The sequence below is a fragment of the Bos grunniens genome, chromosome 26, assembly GCF_055505025.1.
Source record: "Bos grunniens cultivar Pamir isolate PY7600 chromosome 26, Bosgru_T2T1.0, whole genome shotgun sequence".
NCBI lineage: Eukaryota > Metazoa > Chordata > Mammalia > Artiodactyla > Bovidae > Bos > Bos grunniens.
Genome location: NC_141190.1, coordinates 23,913,943 through 23,941,251, shown reverse-complemented (window position 1 = coordinate 23,941,251; position 27,309 = coordinate 23,913,943). Strand labels below are relative to the sequence as shown.

Here is a 27,309-nt window from a genome sequence, read left to right as displayed (position 1 = left end):
AACCTAATAATAAGTTGATTTATTGTTTATCTATCATATCCTCACTTTACTGAGGTCTGTGAACAAATGCTATTTCCTTATAGATTTGACTGTTCAGTTTCAAGCCAGCTTTTTCAGTCTCCTTTCACCTTCATCAAGAGGCTCTTTAGTTCCTCTTCACTTTCTGCCAGTAGGGTTATCATCTGCATATCTGAGGTTGTTGATATTTCTCCCGGCAATTTTGATTCCAGCTTTTGATTCACCCAGCCTGGCATTTTGCATGATGTACTCTTCTTAGAAGTTAAACAAGCAGGGTGACAATATACAGCCTGTCGTACACCTTTCCAATTTTGAACCAGTCTGTTGTTCCGTGTCCTGTTTTCAAGTTGCTTCTTGACCCACATACAGGTTTCTCAGGAGACAGGTAAGGAGGTCTGGTACTCCCATCTCTTTAAGAATTTTCCACAGTTTGTTGTGATCCACACAGTCAAAGGCTTTAGCATAGTCAGTGAAACAGAAGTGGATGTTTTTCTGGAACTCCCTTGTGATCCAACAAATGTTGCCAGTTTGATCCCTGGTTCCTCTGTCCCTTCGAAACCCAGCTTGTATATCTGAAAGTTCTTGGTTCACATGTTGCTGAAGCCTGCCTTGAAAGACTCTGAGCATAACCTTGCTAGCATGTGAAATGGGCTTCCCTGGTGCCTCAGTGATAAAGAATCCTCCTGCCAATGCAAGAGATGTGGGTTCGGTCACTGGATTGTGGAGATTTCTTGAAGAAGGAAATGGCAACCCACTCCAGTATCTTGCCTAGAAAATCCCATGGATAGAGGAGCCTGGTGGGCTACAGCCCATGGGGTTGCAAAAGAGTTGTACAGATCTTAGCAACTAAACGGCAACAACAATGTCCCATTTTACACACACACACACACACACACACACACACACAACATCTTCTTTATCTAGTCATTTGTCGATGCACATTTAGGTTGCTTCTATGTTTTGGCTATTTTGAATACTGTGCTATGAACATCAGGGTGCATGTATCTTTTCAAATTACATAGTTTTCTCTGGATATGTGCCCAGGAGTGGGAGCTGGATCTTATGGCAACTCTGTTTTTAGTTGTTTTTTTTTTAAACCTCAGGCTAGAGGATGGACTTTCTTTCTTTAAATGAACCTTTTAATTATTTAATTTTTTGGCTGTGCCACGTGGCGTAGGATCTTAGCTCCCCAGCCAGGGACTGAACCTGTCTGTGCCCTTGACATTGAAAGGTTGGAGTCCCAACCATTGGACTACCAGGGAATACTCTATTTTTAGTTTTTAAGGAACCTGCATACTGTTTTCCATACTGGCTGCACTAGTTTACATTCCTCCCAACAGTGTAGGAGGGCTCCCTTTTCTCCACACCCTCTCCAACATTTGTTATTTGTATACTTTTAAAGGATGGCCATTCTGACTGGTGTGAGGACTTTCATGCATTGGAGAAGGAAATGGCAACCCACTCCAGTTTTCTTGCCTGGAGAATCCCCATGGACAGAGGAGCCTGGTGGACTACAGTCCTTAGGGTTGCAAAGACTTGGAATGAAGCGACTTACCACACAGACTAATAACAACAACTTAGTGTCTTTTATCATCTGTGTCATTTGTGTGTTTGCTTCAGTTAATTTTTCTCCTCATTATGTATCATATTTTCCTTTTTCTTAGAATGCTGCTAATTTTTTATTGGATGCCATACAGTATACATTTTACCTTGTTCAGTTCAGTTCAGTCGCTCAGTCGTGTCCGACTCTTTGCGACTCCATGAACTGCAGCACACCAGGCCTCCCTGTCCATCACCAACTCCCGGAGTCCACCCAAACCCATGTCCATTGAGGCGGTGATGCCATCCAACCATCTCATCCTCTGTCGTCCCCTTCTCCTCTTGCCCTCAATCTTTCCCAGCATCAGGGTCTTTTCCAATGAGTCAGCTCTTCGCATCAGGTGGCCAAAGTACTGGAATTTCAGCTTCAACATCAGTCCCTCCAATGAACACCCAGGACCAATCTCCTTTAGGATGGACTGGTTGGATCTCCTTGCTGTCCAAGGGACTCTCAAGAGTCTTCTCCAACACCACAGTTCAAAAGCATCAATTCTTTGGCGCTTAGCTTTCTTTATAGTCCAACTCTCACATCCATACGTGACCACAGGAAAAACCACAGCCTTGACTAGACAGACCTTTGTTGGCAAAGTAATGTCTCTGCTTTTGAATATGCTGTCTAGGTTGGTCGTAACTTTCCTTCCAAGGAGTAAGTGTCTTTTAATTTCATGGCTACAGTCACCATCTGCAGTGATTTTGGAGCCCCCAAAAATAAAGTCAGCCACTGTTTCCACTGTTTGCCCATCTATTTGCCATGAAGTGATGGGACCGGATGCCATGATCTTAGTTTTCTGAATGTTTAGTTTTAAGCCAACTTTTTCACTCTCCTCTTTCACTTTCATCAAGAGGCTCTTTAGTTCTTCACTTTCTGCCATAAGGGTGGTATCACCTGCATATCTGAGGTTATTGATATTTCTCCTGGCAGTCTTGATTCCAGCTTGTGCTTCTTCCAGCCCAGCGTTTCTCATGATGTACTCTGCATATAAGTTAAATAAACAGGGTGACAATATACAGCCTGACGTACTCCTTTTCCTATTTGGAACCAGTCTGTTGTTCCATGTCCAGTTCTCATTGTTGCTTCCTGACCTGCATACAGGTTTCTCAAGAGGCAGGTCAGATGGTCTGGTATTCCCGTCTCCTTCAGAATTTTCCACAGTTTATTGTGATCCACACCGTCAAAGGCTTTGGAATAGAGGAGTCTTAAAATATAGTTTTAAACTAGTTTTTAAAACTAGTTTTTAACTCTAGTTTTAAATAGAGTCTTTTTTTTTTTGGCCACACCTGTGGTATGCAGAATCTTAGTTCCCCAACCAGGGATCGAACCTGTGAACCCTGCAGTGAAAGCGTGGAGTCTTAACCACTGGACTGCCATGGAAGTCCCTTGACTAGTACTAGCCAGTATCACAGTTACCTAACTAGTATTAGCCAGTACCACAGTTACCTAAAGGGTTTGGAAATTCTGATTACTTCAGAAACATTACAGACCTAAATATATAGCCAAGAGAACTGAAAAGTAGTACTCAAGTAAATGCATTGTTCATACATGTTCATAGCAGTACTGTTTACAGTAGCTAAAAGGTGGAAAGAGTCCAAATGTCCATTAATGGATGAATGGATAAACAAATTGTGGTACATACAAACGGTGGAGTATTTCTTATTCAGCCATAAAAAGGAATGAAGTATCTGAAACATGGTACAACATGGATGAATCTAGAAAACATGCTAAGTGAAGGAAGCCAGACACAAAAACTCACGTATTATATGATTCTGCTTATATGATACATCCATAATAGATAAACCCAAAGAGACAGAACTGGAATTGGTAGTGGCCAGGGGGTAGGGGGAATGGGGAGAAACTGCTTACTAGGTAAAAAAAAATTTTTTTAATATTTATTTGGCTGCACCAGGTCTTAGTTGTGGCGCGTGGGATCTTACATCTTTGTTGTGTGTAGCATGTGGGATCTTTAGTTGTGGCATGTGGGATATCTAATTCCATGACCAGGGATTGAACCCAGGTCCCCTGCATTGGGCATGTGGAGTCTTAGCCACTGGACCACCAGGGAATCCCTGAGTAAGGGGTTTTACTCTAGAATGATAAAAATATTTTGAAACTCGGTAGAGGTGGTGGTTGAACTATACTATGAGCATACCAAATGCTCATAGTATTGACTTAGTCACTATAAACTGTTTTCTTATGTGAATTTCGCTTCAATAAATTATTTTCAAAAGCTACAAAGATGACCTATTTAAAAATTGACTTAATGTAAACAGTGTTAGCATTTTCAAAATGGGCAATAAGTTAGAATGCAGATGTTTTCACAAATATTGGTACTTTGAAAGAAAGAAAGGTGAAAATGAGGTCGCTCAGTCGTGTCTGACTCTTTGTGACCCCATGGACCATAGCCACCAGGTTTCTCCGTCCATGGGATTTTCCAGGCAAGACTACTGGAGTGGGTTGCCATTTCCTTCTCCAGGGGATCTTCCCTGGAGAAGGTCAAACCCAGGTCTCCTGGGGTCAACCCAGGTCTCCTGCGTTGCAGGCAGATGCTTTACCCTCCGAGCCACCAGGGAAGCCCTATTGGTACTTTAATAAAATGTTAATAAAGATTTAACTCTAAAAAAGGTTATTTTTCATCCTTATTTAAAACTATTTACAGATGAAAACTTTTGAAAAGTGAAGCGAAACCTATAACAGGGCCTATAGTTAAAATACAGTAAAGACATTTACCTGCTTACCTAGCTTTAAATGTTTATTCTAATGAGATTAAATCTTTTAGTTTATTTCTTCTTCTAGTTCAGTCTTTAATCCTATCTGGAAGATAATTTATTGTAGAAAAATATAAAAGCATAATCTAATTAGAAGTCAAATGCACGTGACTTATATTTGTAGTACCATTGACCACCTGATCTGCCTCTTGAGAAATTTGTATGCAGGTCAGGAAGCAACAGTTAGAACTGGACATGGAACAATAGACTGGTTCCAAATAGGAAAAGGAGTACGTCAAGGCTGTATATTGTCTCCCTGCTTATTTAACTTCTATGCAGAGTACATCATGAGAAACACTGGACTGGAAGAAACACAAGCTGGAATCAAGATTGCTGGGAGAAATATCAATAACCTCAGATATGCAGATGACACCACCCTTACGGCAGAAAGTGAAGAGGAACTAAAAGCTTCTTGATGAAGGTGAAAGAGGAGAGTGAAAAGTTGACTTAAAGCTCAACATTCAGAAAACTAAGATCATGGCATCCGGTCCCATCACTTCATGGCAAATAGATGGGGAAACAGTGGAAACAGTGGCAGACTTTATTTTTCTGGGCTCCAGAATCACTGCAGATGGTGACTGCAGCCATGAAATTAAAAGGCACTTACTCCTTGGAAGGAAAGTTATGACCAACCTAGACAGCATATTCAAAAGCAGAGACATTACTTTGCCAACAAAGGTTCGTCTAGTCAAGGCTATGGTTTTTCCTGTGGTCATGTATGGATGTGAGAGTTGGACTGTGAAGAAGGCTGAGCGCCGAAGAATTGATGCTTTTGAACTGTGGTGTTGGAGAAGACTCTTGAGAGTCCCTTGGACAGCAAGGAGATCCAACCAGTCCATTCTGAAGGAGATCAGCCCTGGGATTTCTTTGGAAGGAATGATGCTAAAGCTGAAACTCCAGTACTTTGGCTACCTTGTGCGAAGAGTTGACTCATTGGAAAAGACTGTGATGCTGGGAGGGATTGTGGGCAGGAGGAGAAGGGGACGACAGAGGATGAGATGGCTGGATGGCATCACTGACTCCATGGACGTGAGTCTGAGTGAACTCCAGGAGTTGGTGATGGACAGGGAGGCCTGGCGTGCTGGGATTCATGGGGTCACAAAGAGTTGGACACGACTGAGCGACTGATCTGATCTGATCTGATCTGAGTGAATTTACTGTGTTTATCAGAATTTAAAAATTTCTTACTTTGCATATTTTGAATATATGTTAACTGAACATTATATATTTTCTCAAATCTCTGTGGTCTCAGCGCCTCTTCTAGAATCTGGGGTTAAAGTAAATTATTACTGGCTATCATGCTTAATTATTTGAAAGTGATATATGTGATCTTTCTGGATAGAAATTACTATATGAAATTATTTTCCTAAATTTACGTAGTTTAGAAGTGTTGATTTAATTTTCAGTTTATTTCCATATTCAGTACATTTTATTTTATTTTTTCAGAATGTCCCTTTATTTAGCCTGCACTGAGTCTTAGTTGTGGCGTGCAGGGTCCGCATTGTGGCGCAGGCTCAGTGGTTGCCCCGTGGCGCAGCTGCTGTGCACTGTCGCAGCCATGTGGCACTGTGCACCTAGTCGCGCCCGCAGCAGGTGGGATCTTAGTCCCTGACCAAGGATTGAACCCGTGTCTCCTGCATTTGGGAGGCTGATCTTAACCACTGGACCAGCAGGGAAGTCCCTCAGTATATTTAAATAGATAGTTATATCAGTTGGTTTGCAATCTACAATTTTACTAATTTTTTTAAAAACCTAATATCAATATATGGATGACAGCGTTAATATGCTAAATTACTGATTTTTCTTTTCTAGAATTGAGCGTACAATTAAAACAAAATGACAACCTCCTGGAGTGATCGGTTACAAAATGCAGCAGATATGCCTGCTAACATGGATAAACATGCCCTGAAAAAGTATCGGCGAGAAGCCTATCATCGGTAAGTATTTGATCTATTTTTTTAATTTATTCTTTTTTCATTTTTGGCTGCACTGGCTTTTCTTTGCCTTGCATCTGGGCTTTCTCTAGTTGCGGCAAGCAGGGGCTACTCTTCCTTGTCATTTGGTAGCTTTTTTTGTGAAGCACAAGCTCAAGGGCTCTTGGGCTCAGTAGAGGCGCATGGAACTAGTTGCTGTGTGGCATATGGGATCTTCACAGACCAGAGATCGAACCTGTGTCCCCTGCATTGGCGGATTCCTAACCTCTGGCCCACCAGGGAAGTCCTGTTTTATCAACTTAATTCTCAAAACAGCTGTATACAATGGGCATATAATATCTTCATTTTACAGATTATGAAATTAGTGTACAGAGTGGTTAGGTAATTTACCCTAGATCACATAGCTAGTTCATGGTTCAAACTCAGTCCAAAGTCCAGACTTCTAATTGCCAGACTTCTAACCACATTGCTGTTGCTGCTTTAAAATAAAATTTGTTTTACTGCTTCTTATATCTACTTACATCTTCTTATATCTACTTATAAAAGTCCTCAAGAGCAGAAAGTCTTCAGCTGCCAAAAGATTGGGCCTTAGTTATTGATAATACAATTCTTAATTATAATTTACCAGAAACTGATTATAATTTTTAAATAGAGTTTTGGAATTGTGCCTACTGATTACTGTGTTAGACTTGAATGTAAATAATTCTGGATATTAACAGCATTTTCTTATATTAAGACTTTAAAATTTCCTTTAAATCATTTTTCCTTTAAAAGTTTAAAGTGTAAAGTATTCTCAATTTATTTGCCACTTTTAATAGATTCAGTTAAATGGCTGTTTCTAAATTTTAATGGCTATCTGAACCTTAAGTAGCTGAGATACTTGGAAGTAGGTATTGTAATTAGGAATCATTTGGTTTTAGACAGAAATTAGAAATTTATACTTACAGGATAGAAACATCTGGGCTGCACTAGAACCATCTCTGCTTCCGTCTTGGGAAAGCCAGGAATTAGTAGAAATGCTGGTTTACTGGTAGTGCTAAAAAATTGCATAGGAACTCCAGGAAATCTGTGACAGCTCAATTACTCATCTGTTCTGAGATGGTTAAATTAGTTTCTACAGATAAGTTTTTGTAAAGCAGATGAAAGAATTATTCTGGTTCCATTCTTTCCTGTGTAGGAAAGCTAATCCAGATTAGGTAACATTTCAGTGGTTCAGTAAGCATTAATATTTTGAAGAAGATTGATACTGAATATTGAGTATTTTGAAAGTTAATTATCGTATCAGTAGTTGGTTTTTAAGTAGGTTGGTGATACTTTTCTGATAGTAGGTCACTAGGTAGCATTTTTTTTTTCCAATTTGTTGTTTACATTATGAAAAAAAAGGAACAAATTATGAGTACTGTTTGTACTATAGAACAAAACTTAGAGAGTAAAAGATGAAAAATTAAAAACTGAATTCCCAAAGCAAAAAACTGTATGTTTGAATCATTTAATTTATGATGTACACAAATTGTTATCACTTTAGGTGAAAACCACACCTTCCTGCCAACTACTGTCACATTCTAGAAGGATGCAAAGGATGAACCTTGAACCTCACAAAATGTGTTGATTTTTGTATTCTTGAGTTTAAAACATGGGTACTGACTGCCTTTTCCAAATTCCAAATCTTTCATTCTGCTTTTTCTGTTTGCTTGTTATGTTCGTTGAGAACACCAGTTCCTTCTACATTCTTGATTTGGTTTCGACAAAGGGGTTTTAATGATCATCCAGTTTGTTGAACAGCTTCATGCAGTGTAAACTGTCCTTTCTTATCAGTTTCATTTAATGCATATTTATATTTCACATAGTCCTAGAGCTCAATATGACATAAATTAAACACATGCTGCTGCTGCTAAGTCGCTTCAATCGTGTCCGACTCTGTGCGACCCCATAGACGGAAGCCCACCAGGTTCCCCTGTCCCTGGGATTCTCCAGGCAAGAACACTGGAGTGGGTTGCCATTTCCTTCTCCATGAGCTGACAACAAATCTGTCTTGGCAAGGTGTAATCTTCAGTCCATCCCACTGTAGACAGTAGAACTTACTTTAGACCCCCATAAGTTTTCTGTTTTGATCACTTACTGGTACAAATCTATCAGAAAGAAAAATAAGCCATAATTATACTGGTAGTATACTTCAAGGAACCAAAACATTTATATTGAATATTTATACATAATTTTAATAACCAAGGTCAAAAAGAAATGCACACAACTAATCTACTTTAAAAATGTAAGTGTCTAGAAATCATATATATTGTTTGTTTATGATACATTGAACCTAGAAACAGTGAAGATGACAAAATACAAGCTTATAATGCTGTCTCTGAAATTAGTTCTAAACAATGGAAAAGGATTAAAACAGGTGGAGTCAGAGTTGGAAGAGCTGAGTTCAGATTTTGTTGTGATACTGGGGAGTCCAGTTAGCCTCTCTGGGTGGTGGTTTCTTTAGCTGTAAAATGATGAGATTAAAGATCTCTAATGCTTCTTCTATAAAAATTTTATGCTCAGTAAATGTTTGTTTTTTTAAACTTACTAATGCTAGTTAATAATTGCCTACTGGGGAGCTTACGATACACACTGCATGTGAGTCTTTGGTTAACTGATCCACAAGTGAAAACAAGCTGAGCATTTACTGAATGAACTCCCAGTCACTGGCCCATCAGGTCCTGATTTCATCTTCATGGAAATTCTCTGATGAATGTGTTTATATGAAGGAAACAAAGTATTTCATAACAAATTGATTTGACTCTATTAATTGGTGTTGGAGAAGACTCTTGAGAGTCCCTTGGACTGCAAGGAGATCTAACCAGTCCATCCTAAAGGAGATCAGTCCTGGGTGTTCATTGGAGGGACTGATGTTGAAGCTGAAACTCCAGTACTTTGGCCACCTGATGCGAAGAGCTGACTCATTGGAAAAGACCCTGATGCTGGGAAAGATTGAGGGCAGGAGAAGGGGACGACAGAGGATGAGATGGTTGGATGGCATCACCGTCTTGATGGACATGGGTCTGGGTGGACTCCGGGGGTTGGTGATGGACAGGGAGGCCTGGTGTGCTGCGGTTCATGGGGTCGCAAAGAGTTGGACACGACTGAGCAACTGAACAGAACTGAATTCCCATCAAGATAGGAAAACTCAAAATTGGTCAGTGGGTATCAGTGATCCTCTGCAGCAATGAGACATGTTGCTTGATGTATGTGGGAATTAAACTGTAAAACAGACTGTTTATGTGTGTGTGTAAAAATAAAAGGCATAACATACGCATTTGGATATGGACTTCCCTGGTGGCTCAGAGGGTAAAGCATCTGCCTGCAGTGCGGGAGACCTGGGTTCCATCCCTGGGTCGGGAAGATCCCCTGGAGAGGGAAATGGCAACCCACTCCAGTATTCTTGCCTGGAAAATCCCATGGACTGAGGAGCCTGGTAGGCTACAGACCATTGGGTTGCCAAGAGTCGGACATGACTGAGCAACTTCACTTTCACTTTCTATGCATTTGGAAGAAATAAAATCCAGAGAGAGGTGTTTTGTACTTTTTATTCAGTTTTTTGTGTGTCTTTATATTCATAAAGTATACATTTGGTTATGATGTAACATCACTGAAAACAGGGGCTTAGAATTAGGTAGTGAAGAGAGGTCATCTAGGAAACATCAAGCATCCTAATTGTATTTAATATGTCACAGCCTGAGAGCACTCTGGGATCATAGAAGCCTGGAAGATTTTAGACAGGCTCTGACACCCTATGTACTTCATATAGTAGAGTAATAGGAAGACTAGAAAAAGCATCCTGAATTTTTAGATCATTTAAAACTTTTTTCCCCTTTTTTCTATTTTAGTAAAGTGTGAAAGTGAAGTCGCTCAGTTGTGTCCAGCTGTTTGCGACCCCATGGACTGTAGCCTACCAGGCTCCACCATCCATGGGATTTTCCAGGCAAGAGTACTGGAGTGGGTTGCCATTTCCTTCTCCAGGGGATCTTCCCAACCCAGGGATCGAACCTTGGTCTCCCACATTACAGGCAGACGCTTTAACTTCTGAGCTACCAGGGAAGCCCTTAGTTAAAGTATACATGACCTAAAATTTGTCATCTTAACTGTTTTTAAGTATATAGTTCAGTGGTATTGAGTACATACACATTGTTAGGTAGTCATCACCACTGTCCATTCCCACCACTCTTTTGTAAAATTAAAACCTATATCTATTGAGCAGTAACTTTCCCAGTCTCCCCTCACTCCAGCCCTTGGCAACCAGTCACCATTATCTTTCTGTCTTGATGGTTTTGACCACCCTAAGTACCTCTTGTAAATAGAATCATCCAGGGTTTGTCTTTTGTGACTGGCTTATTTCACTTAGCATGATGTCAACAAGATTCATCTATGTTGTAGCATATTCCAGAATTTCCTTTTAATATAGAGAATTAAGTTTTTGAACTCTTGCAGGTATTTGCTCTTGTTAATTAAAATTTTTAAATAGAAAGCATTGAAAAGAAATTTAGTTTTTTAGTTGTCAATTTATAGAGTATTCTATTTCAGGGCTTTATATTAAAGACATTTATTGGAGTTGGTAATTTATCATTGGTTAAAACAGGCAAGCTATGATGATTTATCATAATTGTACATTGTATGTGATGCTTCAGAATTCCCTTTTGAAAGAAGCTAAATATTTTTAATTAAGTAAATAAATACCTAACTCCCAACTTTTTTTCTTGCTTAATATTAGTCTTCTAAATTTCAATATGGAAATGATGTTCATGTGTCATTATTAAGAAACTGGCCTTTAGAATGTATGACGTGTTCTTCTTCCATTTCCTTATTATGATTGTTGAGTTGTCTGTGCTGGGGTTAATCATCAGGCCAAACCCTTCACTGGAATATGTTTCTGTATATGGTCAGAAGACAGGCTGAGCTGTTCAGATCTTATTGTGGCTTGAAGGAGGCAGGTTAAACAATTACCTTTGGAATAGTACCCTGTTGGATATCTAGAATTTGATAATGATGAGTACCGATCACAGTTTGTGTCCACCAAATCCAGGAGTGAAACTGTTAGAACTTTCATTTGCTCTTCCTGTTGACAGTACCCAGGATGCTGAAGTCAGGTATTTGGTTTTATCCTTTTAAAGTTTCAATGATTACAGTACAAATGAATTTTTGTAAGTGAATTTGCTCTTCATGAACATAGCTTGTGAATTCATCGGTTGTTTTTATCTTGTCTAACTGAAATTAGATAAGTAACTGGGCTTGTGAATTTTTGGTTATCCAAACTTTTGTCTTATTCTTGAAAGACATTGTAGTCACTTTGTCTTTAAAGTTCTTTGTATAGTTGCCTGAAATTATTTTTTAATTGAAATTTTGGCCTTTATATCAGTATTTACTTAGATCTGTTGAATAATAGTTTATTTTTCAGTCAACATAAGTTTATTGTATATGTCTAAGGAATAAAAGGAATTTAATTTTTAGTACCTACTCCTTAGCACATTAATAGAATTAGAGATGTTAATGATGTTTTAACCTCAGATTAAAGACAAGTGTCAGATTGTATGCAGACAAGGACTACAGGTAAGTAAAGTTTAATTTTTTCCTCAATTACCTACAGATATCCATGAATGTCATTCAGCTTCTTGTATTATCAAAATGATACCATTTTGTCTCATCACCAACCATGTTAGGAATGTGCTTTTAGGGAATAGGGAATGCCAATTAAAACCACATTGTATATACATATTACAGTGGCTAAAATAAAAAAATACTGGCAATACCAAATGTTGATAAGAATGTGGAGCATTTAGAACTCTGTTTCATTGTTGGTAGAAAGGCAAAATGCTCCAGCTACTCTGCAGAACAGTTTGGTAGTTTCTTATAAAGTTAGAGACACTTATCTGTCATTAATTACCATTTTGTATCATTTTGAGTTAACCTGCCATTTTAGCATAGTTTCTAATATTCAAGTGGATAAATTGTTAAAATTTCAGTAGCCATATTATAGATTGAAAGTCAAATGGAAATATAGTTCCTCAGGAATGCCAAGAAGCCATCCTTAAATAATGTACAGATGTACTATCAGAATAAGAAGAATGGGGTAGAGCATCAGAACTATATTAATTTTTTTGTTATATCATTCTAATGCTTTGGTTAGTGTTTCATATTCCTAAGGAATGACAAATGAGGACTCAGGGATTGGTAAGATTTTGAAACATTTGAGTGATGGAATACTATTCAGCAGTAACAAGGAGTGAACTATTGATGCACACAACTTTAATGCAGCTCAAGAAAACCATGCTGAGTTAATAAAGCTCACAGAGTTACTTACTGTATGGCTCCATAGCATGCCTGAAATGGAAATAATGGAGACTGGGGACAGAGTAGTGGTTGCCAGGTGTTAGGGATTGGCTTGGGTGGAGGGAGGTGGGTGTAGCTGTAGGAAGTGGCACAAGGAATCCTTGTGATGGAACTGTTTTGTATCTTGACTCTGGTGGTGATTACATGAATCTACACAGACACAAATGAGTGCATGTAAAACTGGTGAAATTTGAATAAGGCTGGTGAACTGTATCAGTGTCAGTTTCCTGATTATGATATTGTATTATATTTATGCAAGATGTTCCCATTGGGGATGAAGAGTATAAGAATCTCTATTATTTCTTACTATTACATGTGAATCTATAATTATCTCAACATAACAAGTTTAATTTATAAAATTCTCTCAGTGACATAACTTCTTGTATCATGGGTATTGTGGGTTCTAGATACAAGTTCTCTTTAAAACGTGCAGTGATGCTACTTTATGGAATACAAATTCTCTAAACTTTATTGTTCAAAAGAAGATGCTAGATCCTAAAACATTCTGAGTTTCTCTGCCACCATTCCCTCTGTGCTTTTTCCCCAAACAAAAAGTAAAATTAAAAAAAGGAAAGTAGTGGTGGTCATGGCAGTGGCAAGGAAGAGAAAGAACAAAAGATAGCAAATCTTTGATTTAATGAAACCCTATAGTAAGAAACTTTGGCTGAGGAAATGTTATTCATATTTAGACATAGTCTATTTCACCTTCAAGGATTCTTTTGTGTGCCATGCGGCTTACAGTATCCCAGTTCCCTGATCAGGGATTGCCCAGCGGTGAAAGCCAGAACCCTAACCACGAGGCTACCAGGGAACTCCCTCAAGGATTCTTTTGGATATGGCTTCTTTTAGTCAGCATAATGTCAGCCATGTTTTTGACTGGTTTTGCCTCAAACAGGAGACAACCCAAATATCCTTTAGTGAGTAAATGCCTAAATAAAATGCAGTACATCCACACAATGAAATATAACTCAGGAAGAAGGAACCACACTATTGATAAGATACAGCACTTTAACCCTCAAAGACAGTCCTGGGTCAAAGAAGCTGGTCTTAAGAAGTTTCATACTGTGTGATTCTGTTTATATGGTACTCTCAAGGACAAAACTATAGTGATGGACGGGCTTCCCAGTGGCTCAGTGGTAAAGAATCTGCCTGCAATGCAGGAGACACAGGTTCAATCCCTGGGTCAGGAAGATCTTCTTGAGGAGGGCACGGCAACCCACTCCAGTGTTCTTGCGTGGCGAATCCCATGGACGGAGGAGCCTGGCGGGCTACAGTCCGTGGGGTTGCAAAGAGTCGGATACAAGTGAAGTGACTGAGCACACTTAGTGATGGAGAACTGATAAGTGGATTCTTGAAGTTGTCAGAGGGGGAGTAGCATGACTACAGGAGGAAAGCAGCAGAGTTTTGAGGGGGTGATGGAACCATTTTGATTCCAGATTGTGATGGTTATTATACCAATCTATAAATGTATTAAAATTCATAGACATGGCACACCCCAAAAGTTTGATTTTGCTGTATTTAAATTTTGAAAAAAATAAAAGAATAGCAAGAAGTAGTATTCTGGGCCAACGCTTAAAGCATACATTTAGCTTTAGTACAGAGGAAACATCGATTTCCCAAGTGGTTACTCTGATTTACAGTTTTACCTGCAATGTGTGAAAGCAGTGTAACCAGCACTTTAATATCAATCTCTTGAACAGTATGTCTAATTTAAAAGTAATTTTGTTGGTTATGTAGTGACATATCGGTTTGGTTTTAATTTGTATTTTCTGGCGGATTGTTAGGTTGCGCACCTTTTTCATATGTTAACTAGCCGTTTGGATGCTGTCTTGTGACTTGACTCTTCCAGTCATTCGCTAACTGAGTTGTCTCTTTTTCTTATTGATTTGTCTTAATACAGATTTAAAAAAAAGATGTATTGAGATTAATTCATAGAACATAAAATAGTAATATATAATTCAGTATATTAGTTTATTGGGAGTTGTGTAAACATCTCCATTGTCTAATTGCAGAACATTTTCATCACCCTCCCAAGAAAGTCTACACATGTTAGTTCCTCATTCTCTTCTCTCCCCAGTCCCTGTCAGTCTCTTACCTACTTTGTCTCTATAGAATTGCCTATTCTGGACATTTCATATAAATGGAATCATAAAATATGTGGCTTTTTTTCTATCTTTTTCACGTGATGTTTTCAGGATTCATCCATACTTTAGCATGCTGCTGCTGCTAAGTCGCTTCAGTCATGTCTGACTCTGTGCAGCCCCATAGACGGCAGCCCACCAGGCTCCCCCGTCCCTGAGATTCTCCAGGCAAGAACACTGGAGTGGGTTGCCATTTCCTTCTCCAAGGCATGAAAGTGAAAAGTGAAAGTGAAGTCGCTCAGTCGTGTCCGACTCTTAGCAACCCCATGGACTGCAGCCCACCAGGCTCCTCCGTCCATGGGCTTTTCCAGGCGAGAGTACTGGAGTGGGTTGCCATTGCTTAACATGAGTCAATACTTAATTCCTTTAATGGCTGAATAATATTGCATTGTATGAATATGCCACATTTTGTTTATATATTCATCTGTTGCTTAATACTTGGATTGTTTCTACATTTGGCTGGTATGAATAATGCTACTGCAAACATTCGTGTGTACATCTTGTGTGAATATGTTTTCAGTGTTGGGGTTATATATATATAGCAGTGGAATTTGCTGAGTTGTATGGTAACTTTTGATTTAATTTATTGAAGAATAACCAAACTTTTGCCATGCACATGCATCTTTTTACATTCCCTTCAGCAATGTATGTGGCTTCCAATTTCTCTACATTCTCAAAATAACACTTATTATTGTCAGTGGGTTTTTAAAAATTACTGTATCCATCCTAGTGTTTATGTGGTGGTATCATGGTTTTGATATGCATTTCTCTTATGATTAATAGCGTTAAGCATCTTTTATGTTCTTATTGACCATTTATATAACTTCTTTCAGGAAATATCTCTTCAGATCCTTTGCCCATTTCTTAACTGAGTTTGTCTTTTTATTGTTGACTTGTATAAGTTATTCATTTTTCTAGGTACTAAACCTTTGTCTGATATATGATATTCAGATATTTTTTCTCATGCCGTGAGTTGTGTTTTCACTTTCTTGGTAGTGTCGTTTGAAGGACAAATGTTTTTACCGATGAAGTTCAATCTGTATATGATTTCTGTTTCTCATGCTTTTGTTTTCATGTTTAAGAAATTGCTAATCTACGGACAAAGATTTACACCTGTATTTTCTTCTGAGAGTTATATAATTTTATGTTTAGGTTTTACATACATTTTGAGTTAACTTTGTATACGGTGCAAGGTGAGGGTTTAAATTCCTTCTTTTGCATGTGAATATCCAGTTGTCTTAGTTCTGTTTGCTGAAAAAGAGTTCCGTTTCCAATACTCTTCCAGTTGTTAAATTAGGAAGAAAGGTTGCAGTCTTTAATGATTGAGTATGATGGTAGCTGTAGGTTTTTCACAGCTGCCCTTTATCAGTTTGAGGCTGTTCCTTTCTGATCTTAGTTTGAGATTCCTTTCTATTCCTGGTTTTCAGAACCAAGGAAATAGAGGGTTGACTGTAGAGTTACATGTGGATTTTCAGTTGTGTGGGGTTTGGTGCCCCAACCCTCTCCTTGTTCAAGGGTCAACTATATTATATATAATAGTAACATGGTTTCAAAAATCAAAACTATGCAAAAAGACTGTCAGAAATGTCACTCCCACTAATGTTCCTCCCAAATTGGTAGGTAATAAACTTTGGATTTCTTTTTATTTATCATACTTGGGAATCATTGGAGTTCTTAATTCTATGCATGCCTTTATGGTTTATAAATTTTCAGCTGTTATCTTTTCATGGGTTGTCCTTGCTCTGTTCTCTTTGGAGAAAGAACTCTGATAAGTGTATGTTAGACTTTGGCACTGTTTTCCTCCCTTCTCATATCCTTTCTTTTTTTTTTTCTTTTGATTATGGATTTATTCATGTGATTGAGAGTTCAGTTATAGACTTTTCCTCTCCTAAGCTGTAGTTATAAGATGTATAGATGTGTTTTTAAGTTTCATAAATCAATTTGACTTATAAGTCACTTAAAAGTCAAAGAATAAAGAATAGTCTTAACACTTTGAAGCAAAGGCTGAGTAAAAATGGATTTATGAACAGTCTTTTTTCCTCATTTAACAACTGCATTAATCCCAAATAGATGTTTTTCATACTCTTGAAATGTCAAGTTTCTGTGAAACTTTCTCTTTTTAAAATTTTTTTAATATTATTTTTTTACTTTACAATATTGTATTGGTTTTGCCATACATCAACATGCATCCGCCACGGGTGTACACATGTTCCCATCCTGAACCCCCCTGCCTCCCCATACCATCCCTCCAGGTCATCCCAGTGCACCAGCCCCAGGCCTCCTGTATCCTGCATTGAACCTGGACTGGCAATTTGTTTCTTATATGATATTATACATGTTTTAATGCCATTCTCCCAAATCATCCCCCCTCCCTCTCCCACAGAGTCCAAAAGACTGTTCTATACATTTGTGTCTCTTTTGCTGTCTTGCATACAGGGTTGTCATTACCATCTTTCGAAATTCCATATATATGTGTTAGTATACTGTATTGGTGTTTTTCTTTCTGGCTTACTTCACTCTGTATAATAGGCTCCAGTTTCATCCACCTCATTAGAACTGATTCAAATGTATTCTTTTTAATGGCTGAGTAATACTCCATTGTGTATATGTACCACAGCTTTCTTATCCATTCATCTGCTGATGGACATCTAGGTTGCTTCCATGTCCTGGCTATTATAAACAGTGCTGCGATGAACATTGGGGTACACGTGTCTCTTTCAATTCTGGTTTCCTCAGTGTGTATGTATGCCCAGCAGTGGAATTGCTGGGTCATATGGCAGTTCTATTTCCATTCTTTTGTATTTTTCATCCTTTTTTGTCTCTGTGTTAAATTCTGGAATGTTTTTCCTGACCTACCTTCCAGTTCACTAATTCTGTTTTTGGTTGGGTCTGACCTGAATCTGTTCATTACATTTTTTATTTTAATTAATTTTTAGTTTCTTCAGCATTTCATTTTGGAATCTTTTTTCAAATATACTGTTAACTTTCTTTTTATGATTTCCAGTTATATATTAAGCATTTAAATATTTTTTTAATAAAAGAAGTCCCTTTCTTAGGTTTTTAAAAAATAATTTTATTTTTGGTTGTGCTGCATCTTCATTGCTGTGCAAGGGGCTTTCTGTGGTTGCAGTGCATGGGCTCCTCGTTACAGTGGCTGCTCTTGTTGAGGAGCATGGGCTCAGGAGTTGTGGCACACAGGCTTAATTGCCCCACAGCATGTGGAATCTTCCTGGACCAGGGATCAAACCCATGTCCCCCTCGTTGGCAGGCGGATTCTTATCCACTGTACCACCTGGAAAGTCCCTCAAACATTTAAATCTTAATGAATTTTGGTTTAAGAATCAAAACGATCTGAAGTACATTCCTATCTCTGTTTCCAACTACTTCCCTTTTCAAAGCTTTTTAAAAATAATTGTTACTATTCTCATTAGGAATTCAGCCCATCTGTGTGTGTGACTACCATAAATCCAAGAAATAGAGAGTAATACAGTTACAATTGCAAATTTTAATCTTGTAATTATTTTTTAAAAGTGCTTGAAATTATTTAGGTAATACATAATTAAATTCTTATTGTGCAGTATTCAGGAATTCAGAAATATATACAGTAAAGTATGAAAATTCCCCTTCATTTACATTTTCACTCCCACTCCTCTTTGTCATAGGTAAACACTGTCAGTTTGGAGAGCATTCTTCTAGTCCTCTTTCAGTGCATTTACACACGTGAGCATGTGTGCATTTTAATACAGCCTCCTAATCTTTCTAGATTCTGGCCTGTTCTTTTCATTCCTGATGGTGCTAGTCCAGGCTCTGGTCATCACTGTCCTGCATTGCAAAAGTAACTATAAGCCCGCTTATGTCTGCCTGTTTTTAGCCTTGTCATCTTCAGATCTGTTTTGTAAATCATGTTTATCACCCAACTTAAGACCTTGAGTGGCATCATATCAAGAATGCTATAGGATAAATCCTAAACCCATTAACATAGCATTTAAGACCCTGTGGGGACTGGATCTTTTGCTTTCCACTTTCATCTTGAGCAGCTCCCTTCCTCAAATGCTTGTATTCTGTCAGTGCTGGATTGCATCTAATTTTTTTTCCACACACCATAGTATCTGTGTCACTCGGCTTTTCATTCATAATTTCTCTTCTGTTGGAATGTTCTCCACCCCTCTTTTCCTCTTAATCTGATTAACACTTGCTAATCCTTTTTAGTGTGGTGGTTAGGAACCTGGACCTTGGGTTAGTATTTTGGATTATTTCATTTTAATTTCTTTAGAATCACAGTATTTAACTGCTGTAAACTTTGTTCTGTCATCTATGAAATATGAATCATTTCTACCTCATAGAGTTATTGAGATTAAATGAGATAATACCTGTAAAAGTGCTTAGCATAGTGTCAGTTTAACAACAACAATTTGGGCATCTTGTCTTTCAGTAAGACAGAGAGCTGCAGCTCTCTGTTAAGCATTTGTCTAATACTACAATCACATATAACTGTTCAGTGTTTTTGATGGCCCTCCTCCACTAGAGACTCCTTAAAATCAGGAGCTGTCACGTTTGTCTTTGTATTACTGGTACTAGGTACTGGCAGGTAGACATTTAGTAAACATTTCTTAAATATATGAACTGAGTTTGAAATAGCTGGTCAATGCAGTTTCTTTTGCACGGGAAACTCGTATAAGTGTGTTTACCTTCTGTTCCAGTGAGATTTTTGTTTTCCTTTCTCTTTACAAGTAGAAAGTCTTAAAATAGTAATTACATTTATTTCCACCACACTGAGCTGTGATGCCACAACTGGAAATCCAGGGAAGCCATGGGAAGTTGGCACTCTTAGGGATTAGATCATTTTTCCATATTCAGTTTGTATTCTTGTATTTATGGAATTTGGTTTGAGGATAGTGAAAGTCCTTCATATTCATGTATAATTTGAGAATTGGATTTTTACAGTGTATCTCCCAAGAGATATTTTGGTGAGATAATGTTTTCCCTGTTACCCACCAAGTTCCAATAGTTCTTTGAGTGCTTACAAATGACAGACAGATGTTATCTGTCTTCTATAGATGAAAAATCTCAGGCTTAGGTTAATTAACTTATTCAGCCAGAAAGCTGAATTTAAACCTAGTTGCTCTGGTGCTCATTCTCTTTGACCATACTGCTTTTCTAAATAAACTGAAAATAATTTTAGTTTGAATTTGTAGTATTTGGTAGTGATTTTAGTTACTTGGTGACTGTTTAGACATTTTATAGTAACTAATAGAAATCTTTATGGTAAGATAGTTAGATACTGTTTAAAGATAAAGTTTTTAAAAATTTAAATCCAACTAGTGTTTCTTTAAGGTATGTATATTTTATTTTTAAATCAAACCATCAGTAGGAGGATTTATTTGCCTTATCAATGTTCTTAGACTTTAGCACACTTGTTTATTTCTTCCCCTGTTGCATAATCCCTATGCATTATATTGGTCAGGAGGCAGGAATGTTGCAAATGTTTTTCTTTCAAACTGCAGCTTGCTCTGAAATTTGGAATTAACTTTTAGAATGTTCTGGGTGTATCCTCCACGTGCCAAAGATCTGTAAATTTCTTTTCACATGGGCTGACATTTTCAGGCATATGAGTAAAATATTTGTGAACACAGATGTTTTCCTTAAAAGTAGTGAATGATCAGAAAAGAGACCACAGTGTGGAAATACTTTAGGTTACTCCTGTAATATGATCGGCACATAAATTATTATTTTTCTTGTAGTTCGCATTGTTCATTTTCTAAGGGAGGAAATAACTAAACTGATAATTAAAACATACTTCTGTGTATTATGGTGTTTTTTTTTTTTTTCCTCTGAGAGTAAACTAAATGATTTGAACTGACTAGGGCCTCTCCATTCTGTGAAACTCACATTGTTTGCGTACTGTTGGCGGGCCTCATTAGGGGGTAAATTTGCTTTTTCTGAGTGTTTGCCAGTAACGATTCCTGTCTCCTATGGGAACTTGCCATTTGGATAGTCTCCTTCCTACACTGGCCAGTCTTACACAGTTCAGACCATCAGTTGTTTTTCCTGCTCTTCAATTTTTTCTTATTATTCTTTGGTTTTTAAGTATTTAAAGCTGAGGATATTGGTCTCTGAGATATTGCCTGCTTAGGGTTCGGCATCTTGCCCGAATTTGTTGGGCCTCTCAGGGCCTGAGTTCTCTGTGCTTTAACAAATGAGCTACAGTTCTCAAGAGATCAGTGAAGCTTGTTTGTTGATCCTGTATTCTCTTCCAGAGGAAGTAGATCTTTGAGAATGTCTAAGGAAGGGTAAGTGAGTTTATTATTCTTTTCCCCTCATTTTTCTCAGCAAAGAGATGTTCTAGTCATCTGAGTAAATTGGAAGATTAATAAGCAGTGCTACCAGTCTGAGTGGAGATGGGGAGAGATTGAAAGAAATTCAGCCGAAAGTTTACATTGCTAGTGTTTCACATGTAATCTGCTGTAAAGTTACAGTTGCTATTTGGAAGGACTGCATTGAGGGTGGATAATCGTCATAGAAATTCAGTGAGAGATAAGCACCGTTTACCTTGTGGTAAACTCTCATTTGTTTTTCAGTAGAAAGTGTTTATGAAGATTGGAAGCAAACTGTAGTGTCTTACCAAAGAGTTTTACATAGAAATGAGTGAAATTTAAAAATTCAAGTGAATTTGAAAATAATTTGTACCTTTAGAAAATGGTGTGAAAGATTGAAAAGCAACCTGTGATTTTGTTTCTTTCTGGTCACTTGTAGACAAAAATAATTTCAAGTGGAATGCCCCGTTCCTCTTTATTTTGCGATATAAAATAGTTCTGTAGGGTTTTTTAATTGTCTTTATAGTTTTTTCTCTTATGTTTCAGAATTTGAATTATTATTGGTATTCTTTTTATGATCACTATCATAGGTGACGTGCAAGTTAATAGCTACATCCTGTTAACAATCTCATTTCTAACCTTCAAGCATAACTTGACCTGGTTAATTCCAGAGAAACATCCCCTTTGATCAAATAGGACACAGATTCCCTCAAAAAAAAAAAAAAAAACCTTTAAAAATACAGTGCAATTTAAATTTTGATTTTTTTGAAGTTCTTAATTTTTTTCTAGTAGAAATTTTGAAGTAGTTTCAGAGTCTTGTGTTTATAATTTATTTTAATCTGGTCATGTATTGATTATGAGCAAAATAAAATTGGCCCATTTTACTGCTATTTTATAAAGCCTCATTATTAGTTAAAAAGAGCAGCCATGGGTGTAAATAATTCTGCATTATTTTTAGACCTCTCATGACATCACTGGAATTTTGAGGTTTCTTTAAATGTGAAAATTATAAGAGGACTGCCTCTTCAGGTTTATGTATTTTCTTTCCTTCTAGCTCTAGCTCTAAGCTTGCAGTTTTTATTAAACAATTTTTATGATACATATTATTATGGATGCTGGTAATATTTGTCAGGCTTGTACAGTGGTTATTTATAAAGCTGGTTTATAGATCTAAGAAGAACTATATTTCTAGATGCAGTCAAAGTTCTTGGGAAGTAATTAGTACCTCCTCCCGCCCCCCATATAGAGGGGGGAGGTAAAACATATGTTAGAATTGGTTGTTTAAAAAAAGATCTGTGTAAGTCAGAGGACACTATAAAGCCTGGAGTATTCTTTTAGGTTATTTCTAGGGATCCATGAAGCAATTCTTGTACTTTCTGAATGGGTAATGAACAAGTGCATTTGAATTGCATGGAGACTATAAATGAAATCAGTTAGCTTTTATTCTCCTTTGCTATCTTTAGAAATAAATGGATAAAGTTTCTACTTTGGGATGAAATGATTCTTATACTCAGAATGTTGGTATATGTGATTATTTTTATATCTATGAAATATTTCCCAAGTAAGTAATAGAAAAGGATTATTAGTAGAGTTAAATCATCAAAAATTATACTTGAGCCTTATGTAAACCTATAGTAGTCGAGACAGTGTTATCAGTGTAAGGATAGATCTATAGAGAGATCATGAAACCTAATAGGAAGTTTGTAGACCCACACATACAGGCAGTTGATTTTCAGTAATGACGCCATGCTAAGTCAGTGGTTAGTCTATGTAACAGATGTGCTGAAACAACTAAACATTCATAAAGAAAAAAAGTGAACCTCAACCTTTGCCTCAATCGTATATATATTTAAGAAAACACAGAAATGATCATAGACTTAAATATAAAAGTTTAAAGCAAAGTGTAGGTGAAAATGATTGTGACTTTGAATTAGGTAAAGATTTCTCTTTAAATACATAAAAAAAAAACATGGAAGATAAAATTGATAAATTGGGCTTCATCAAAAAAAAAAAAAAAACCCTCTACTTTTAAAAAGACAACATTAAGAAAATAAAAAGGTAAGCCATAGACTGGGAGAAAATATTCTCAATATATATATCTGATAAAGAACTTATATCCAAAATACCTGAAGAATTCTTGTAACACAGACAAATAACCCAGTTTATAAATGATTCTTCACACAAAAAAACATGGCCAGTAAACATTTGAAAAGATGCTCTGCATCATTAGTCATTGCGTGCTCAGTCGCTTCAGTTGTATCTGACTCTTTGCCACCGTATGGACTGTAGCCTGCTAGGCTCCTCTATCCATGGGCTTCTCCAGGCAGGAATGCTGGAGTGGGTTGCTATGCCATCCTCCAGGGGATCTTCCTGACCTAGGGATCGAATCTGTATCTCTTGTCTCCTGCATTGTCAGGCAGTTTCTTTACCACTAGCGCCATTAGGGAAATACAAATTAAAACCACAGTAGTGTATCACTGCAGACCCACTAGAATGACTAAACACTGACAATGTGGAGCGAATGGAACTCTCATGCATTGTTGATGAAAATGCAAAATAAAAACATTTTGGCAGTGTCTTTTAAAGTTAAACATACACTTATTAAATGGACTAATATTTCCACTTCTGGGTATTTACTCCAAGAGAAATGAAAGCATTATGTCCATACAGATTTGTGTGTGAGCGTTCATAGCATCATTATTTGTGATAGCCAAAAACTGGGAACAACTCAAAGTATCCAGTAATTGAATAGGTAAATAAATTGTGGTATATCCATACAATGGAATACTACTTGGGAATAAAGGAACTAATTTTTGATACATGTAATAACATGAATGAGTCTCAGAACTATTGTGTTAAGAAAAATAACCAGACATAGACTACATGGTGTTTGATTCCATCTACATGAAAACTAGTGGAAAACAGCATAGATCAGTGGTGTTTTGTGGCCGTGGGTTTGGGAGAGTATTGCAAAAGGACATGAAGGAACATTTTGGGTTGATTGTGGTAGTTATTACATGGGTGTATACAATTGCCAAAACTCACCAATCTTCACACTTAAAATGGGTGAATTTCACTTGAGGTAAATTATACCTCAGTGAAGTTGGAGGGGGAATGAGACTTGAGAAACTCAACTTGCTTATTTAAAATCTTATAAATAAAATGATTATTGTCAAAGCATAGCATAGTCAAAGGAATATATTTGGAAAAATATAGGTACTCTAGGATGTGTAGTGCAAGGGGGGAAAAAAATACATTCTTCTTTCATTGTAATGATCGATCCCTCGTCTTCTGGAGCTGTTCAGAATGCCTTTTATTACCAGAGCCTGCTGTCTTTTAGGTGAGAAGCCAAAATCAGTTTTGTCATTTGCTTTTATTTTAAGTTCTAGATTTTGACCTCTGTTTTCCATTATGGGCACAAACAGCACACTTGTTAATTTGGCCTAATGATAACATGGGTAAATATTTTCTTCTCTAATTTTCATTCCACAGAATTCAACCTTAATATTTTGATGTATTTTATAAATTATCTTCTATACATTGGTTTTCACTTTTAAAAATTGGGGAGAAAAAGTAAATAATTTAGGGGAAAGTAGGAAAAAAAGATTGGAAAAAACGTGTTTTTAATTAGACTGAGATTTTTGAACAGTAATTTTCAGAAGTACTGCCATTGTTCCCGGTTTCTCCCTTAATTTATGTATTCTTCATTAGTCCTCTTTCTTATTCCCCACCATTCTGCTCTCATTACTGCAGTTTCTTCATTTGAGGTTGAAAGTGAAGGGAATTTTAATGTCTTTTGAAGAGCTTCTCCTTAAAGTATGTTTTGAAATCTTTGGGGAAAGATAGCATAATCACTACTCTTATTAGTCTTTGTTTATCACTTTTTAAGATATGCATTTTTTTCACATTTAGACATCTCTGAATTTGGGCTACATCTAGTAATATACCACTTAATTCAACTTAGAATTAAGTTGAGATCTTCTAGAGAGAATTTCATTTCTGTCAGTCACGTAGGGGCAACATCAACCATGCTAGTAGGGTAAATTTAAACCACAAACCTACCAGATTTATTGTTCAAATTCTCAGGGGGAGTTTTTTCCCGTTTCTTGGACTTGGTGTCAGGGTCAAGATGCACAAATGTCCTTGTGTGTTTCTTCTATATTGCAGATTTAGTTCTCCCTTTTCCTTGTACTATGGATATAGTCCTTTGATAATCCTAGCTTTACAAGACTCTGACTTTTCTTGGGCACCCCTCCTGGCCCTTTTTTAGTGGCATGTGATATGGGTGAGTTCTACAGTTGATGCATCTTCAGTTTTAACCATCTTTAATTTTGTTCCCTCCACATTCTCTTCACTGGGACTTTTTTATATTGAGTATTTGAATAAGAAAAATTATGATAATTCATGTATTATTTTAGGAGTGATAGCATGCTTATTCAGACTTTTGAAGCACAGGGTGCTGTTCTCATGGCATAATCTGATAATGTATCCTTCCTGAGGATGTTCCTCAGAGAAAATATTCAGACAAATTAGTAAGAAACTGTTGGCTGGACATTTATGAAAAAACTGATGCTTCAGTGACTTTACTTTTATAATCTAGGCCACAATTTCTTGTTGTGTCTGTATATTTGAGGTATTTAAACTTTCAGTTTTTAAGGATCCATTTTCATAAATTAGATTTTTTTTTTTTTAAGATCACTAGTACTCTTGCCTGGAAAATCCCATGGATGGAGGAGCCTGGTAGGCTGCAGTCCACGGGGTCTCGAAGAGTCGGACACGACTGAGCGACTTCACTTTCACTTTTCACTTTCATGCATTGGAGAAGGAAATGGCAACCCACTCCAGTGTTCTTGCCTGGAGAATCCCAGGGACGGGGGAGCCTGGTGGGCTGCCATCTATGGGGTCACACAGAGTCGGACACAACTGATGCAACTTAGCAGCAGCAGCAGCATTCTTTTACTGAAGAATGGGAGCATAAAGGCAGACTAAGGTGTTGTCATTATGTTTTTTAAATAACAGCATTATTGAGATCTAGTTCACATACCATTCATTTCACCCTTTAAAGAGTACAGTTCAGTGGTTTTAAGAGGTTACCTCTCGAGAGGTGTGTATACAACAGCACTAATTTCAGAATATTTTTTTTATCCCCCAAAGCAAATTGCCCATTCCTTCTTCTCCACAGCTCCAGCAGTCACTAATTACTATTAAGTTTTTAGTTTAAATTTTTTTTAGTTTAATTTTTAATTCAGTTGAATATTGTGTCTAGTTGTTACTAGGCCCTATGCTATCGTTGGGAAGGCAATAAATCCTTGTCTCCAAGATTATAATCCAGTAAAGAATAAGGGAATTAAACAGTTTATGATAAAATATACATAAGTGCCAGAACTGCTCACATGTATCACATTATAGGACTTTAGTTGCTGGTGAAATATCTTTCAGTTCAGTTCAATTCAATCTCTCAGTCGTGTCTGACTCTTTGCGACCCCATGAGTTGCAGCACGCCAGGCCTCCCTGTCCATCACCAACACCCGGAGTTCACTCAAACTCACATCCATCGAGTCAGTGATGCCATCCAACCATCTCATCCTGTGTTGTCCCCTTCTCCTCCTGCCCCCAATCCTTCCCAGCATCAGAGTCTTTTCCAATGAGTTAACTCTTCGTATAAGGTGGCCAAAGTACTGGAGTTTCAGCTTTAGCATCATTCCCTCCAAAGAAATCCCGGGGCTGATCTCCTTTAGAATGGACTGGTCGGATCTCCTTGCAGTCCAAGGGACTCTCAAGAGTCTTCTCCAACACCACAGTTCAAAAGCATCAATTCTTTGGCGCTCAGCCTTCTTCACAGTCCAACTCTCACATCCATACTTGACCACTGGAAAAATCATAGCCTTGACTAGACAGACCTTTGTTAGCAAAGTAATGTCTCTGCTTTTGAATATGCTGTCTAGGTTGGTCATAACTTTCCTTCTAAGGAGTAAGCGTCTTTTCATTTCATGGCTGCAGTCACCATCTGCAGTGATTTTGGAGCCCAAAAAAATAAAGTCTGACACTGTTTCCACTGTTTCCCCATCTATTTCCCATGAAGTGGTGGGACCGGATGCCATGATCTTTGTTTTCTGAATGTTGAGCTTTAAGCCAACTTTTTCACTCTCGACTTTCACTTTCATCAAGAGGGTC

The 27,309-nt window shown here is 37.5% G+C and overlaps 1 protein-coding gene across 35 annotated transcripts in view; it reads left to right on the top strand.

Annotated features, from left to right (window-relative positions):
* The window catches only part of NT5C2 (5'-nucleotidase, cytosolic II), a 148,675-nt gene that overhangs the window by 69,519 nt on the left and 51,847 nt on the right, over positions 1-27,309 (top strand). For 23 of the 35 annotated variants that reach the window (XM_086377544.1, XM_086377537.1, XM_086377527.1 and 20 more), the window contains exon 2: positions 6,193-6,317. In XM_086377544.1, coding sequence (XP_086233670.1) covers positions 6,217-6,317 — 101 coding nt within the window. In that variant the 5' untranslated portion in view covers positions 6,193-6,216. Of the gene's footprint in view, positions 1-6,192; positions 6,318-10,352; positions 11,441-16,630; positions 21,112-27,309 lie in introns of those variants that run through there. The other 12 variants (XR_015155298.1, XR_015155296.1, XR_015155299.1 and 9 more) reach the window with 9 other exon arrangements.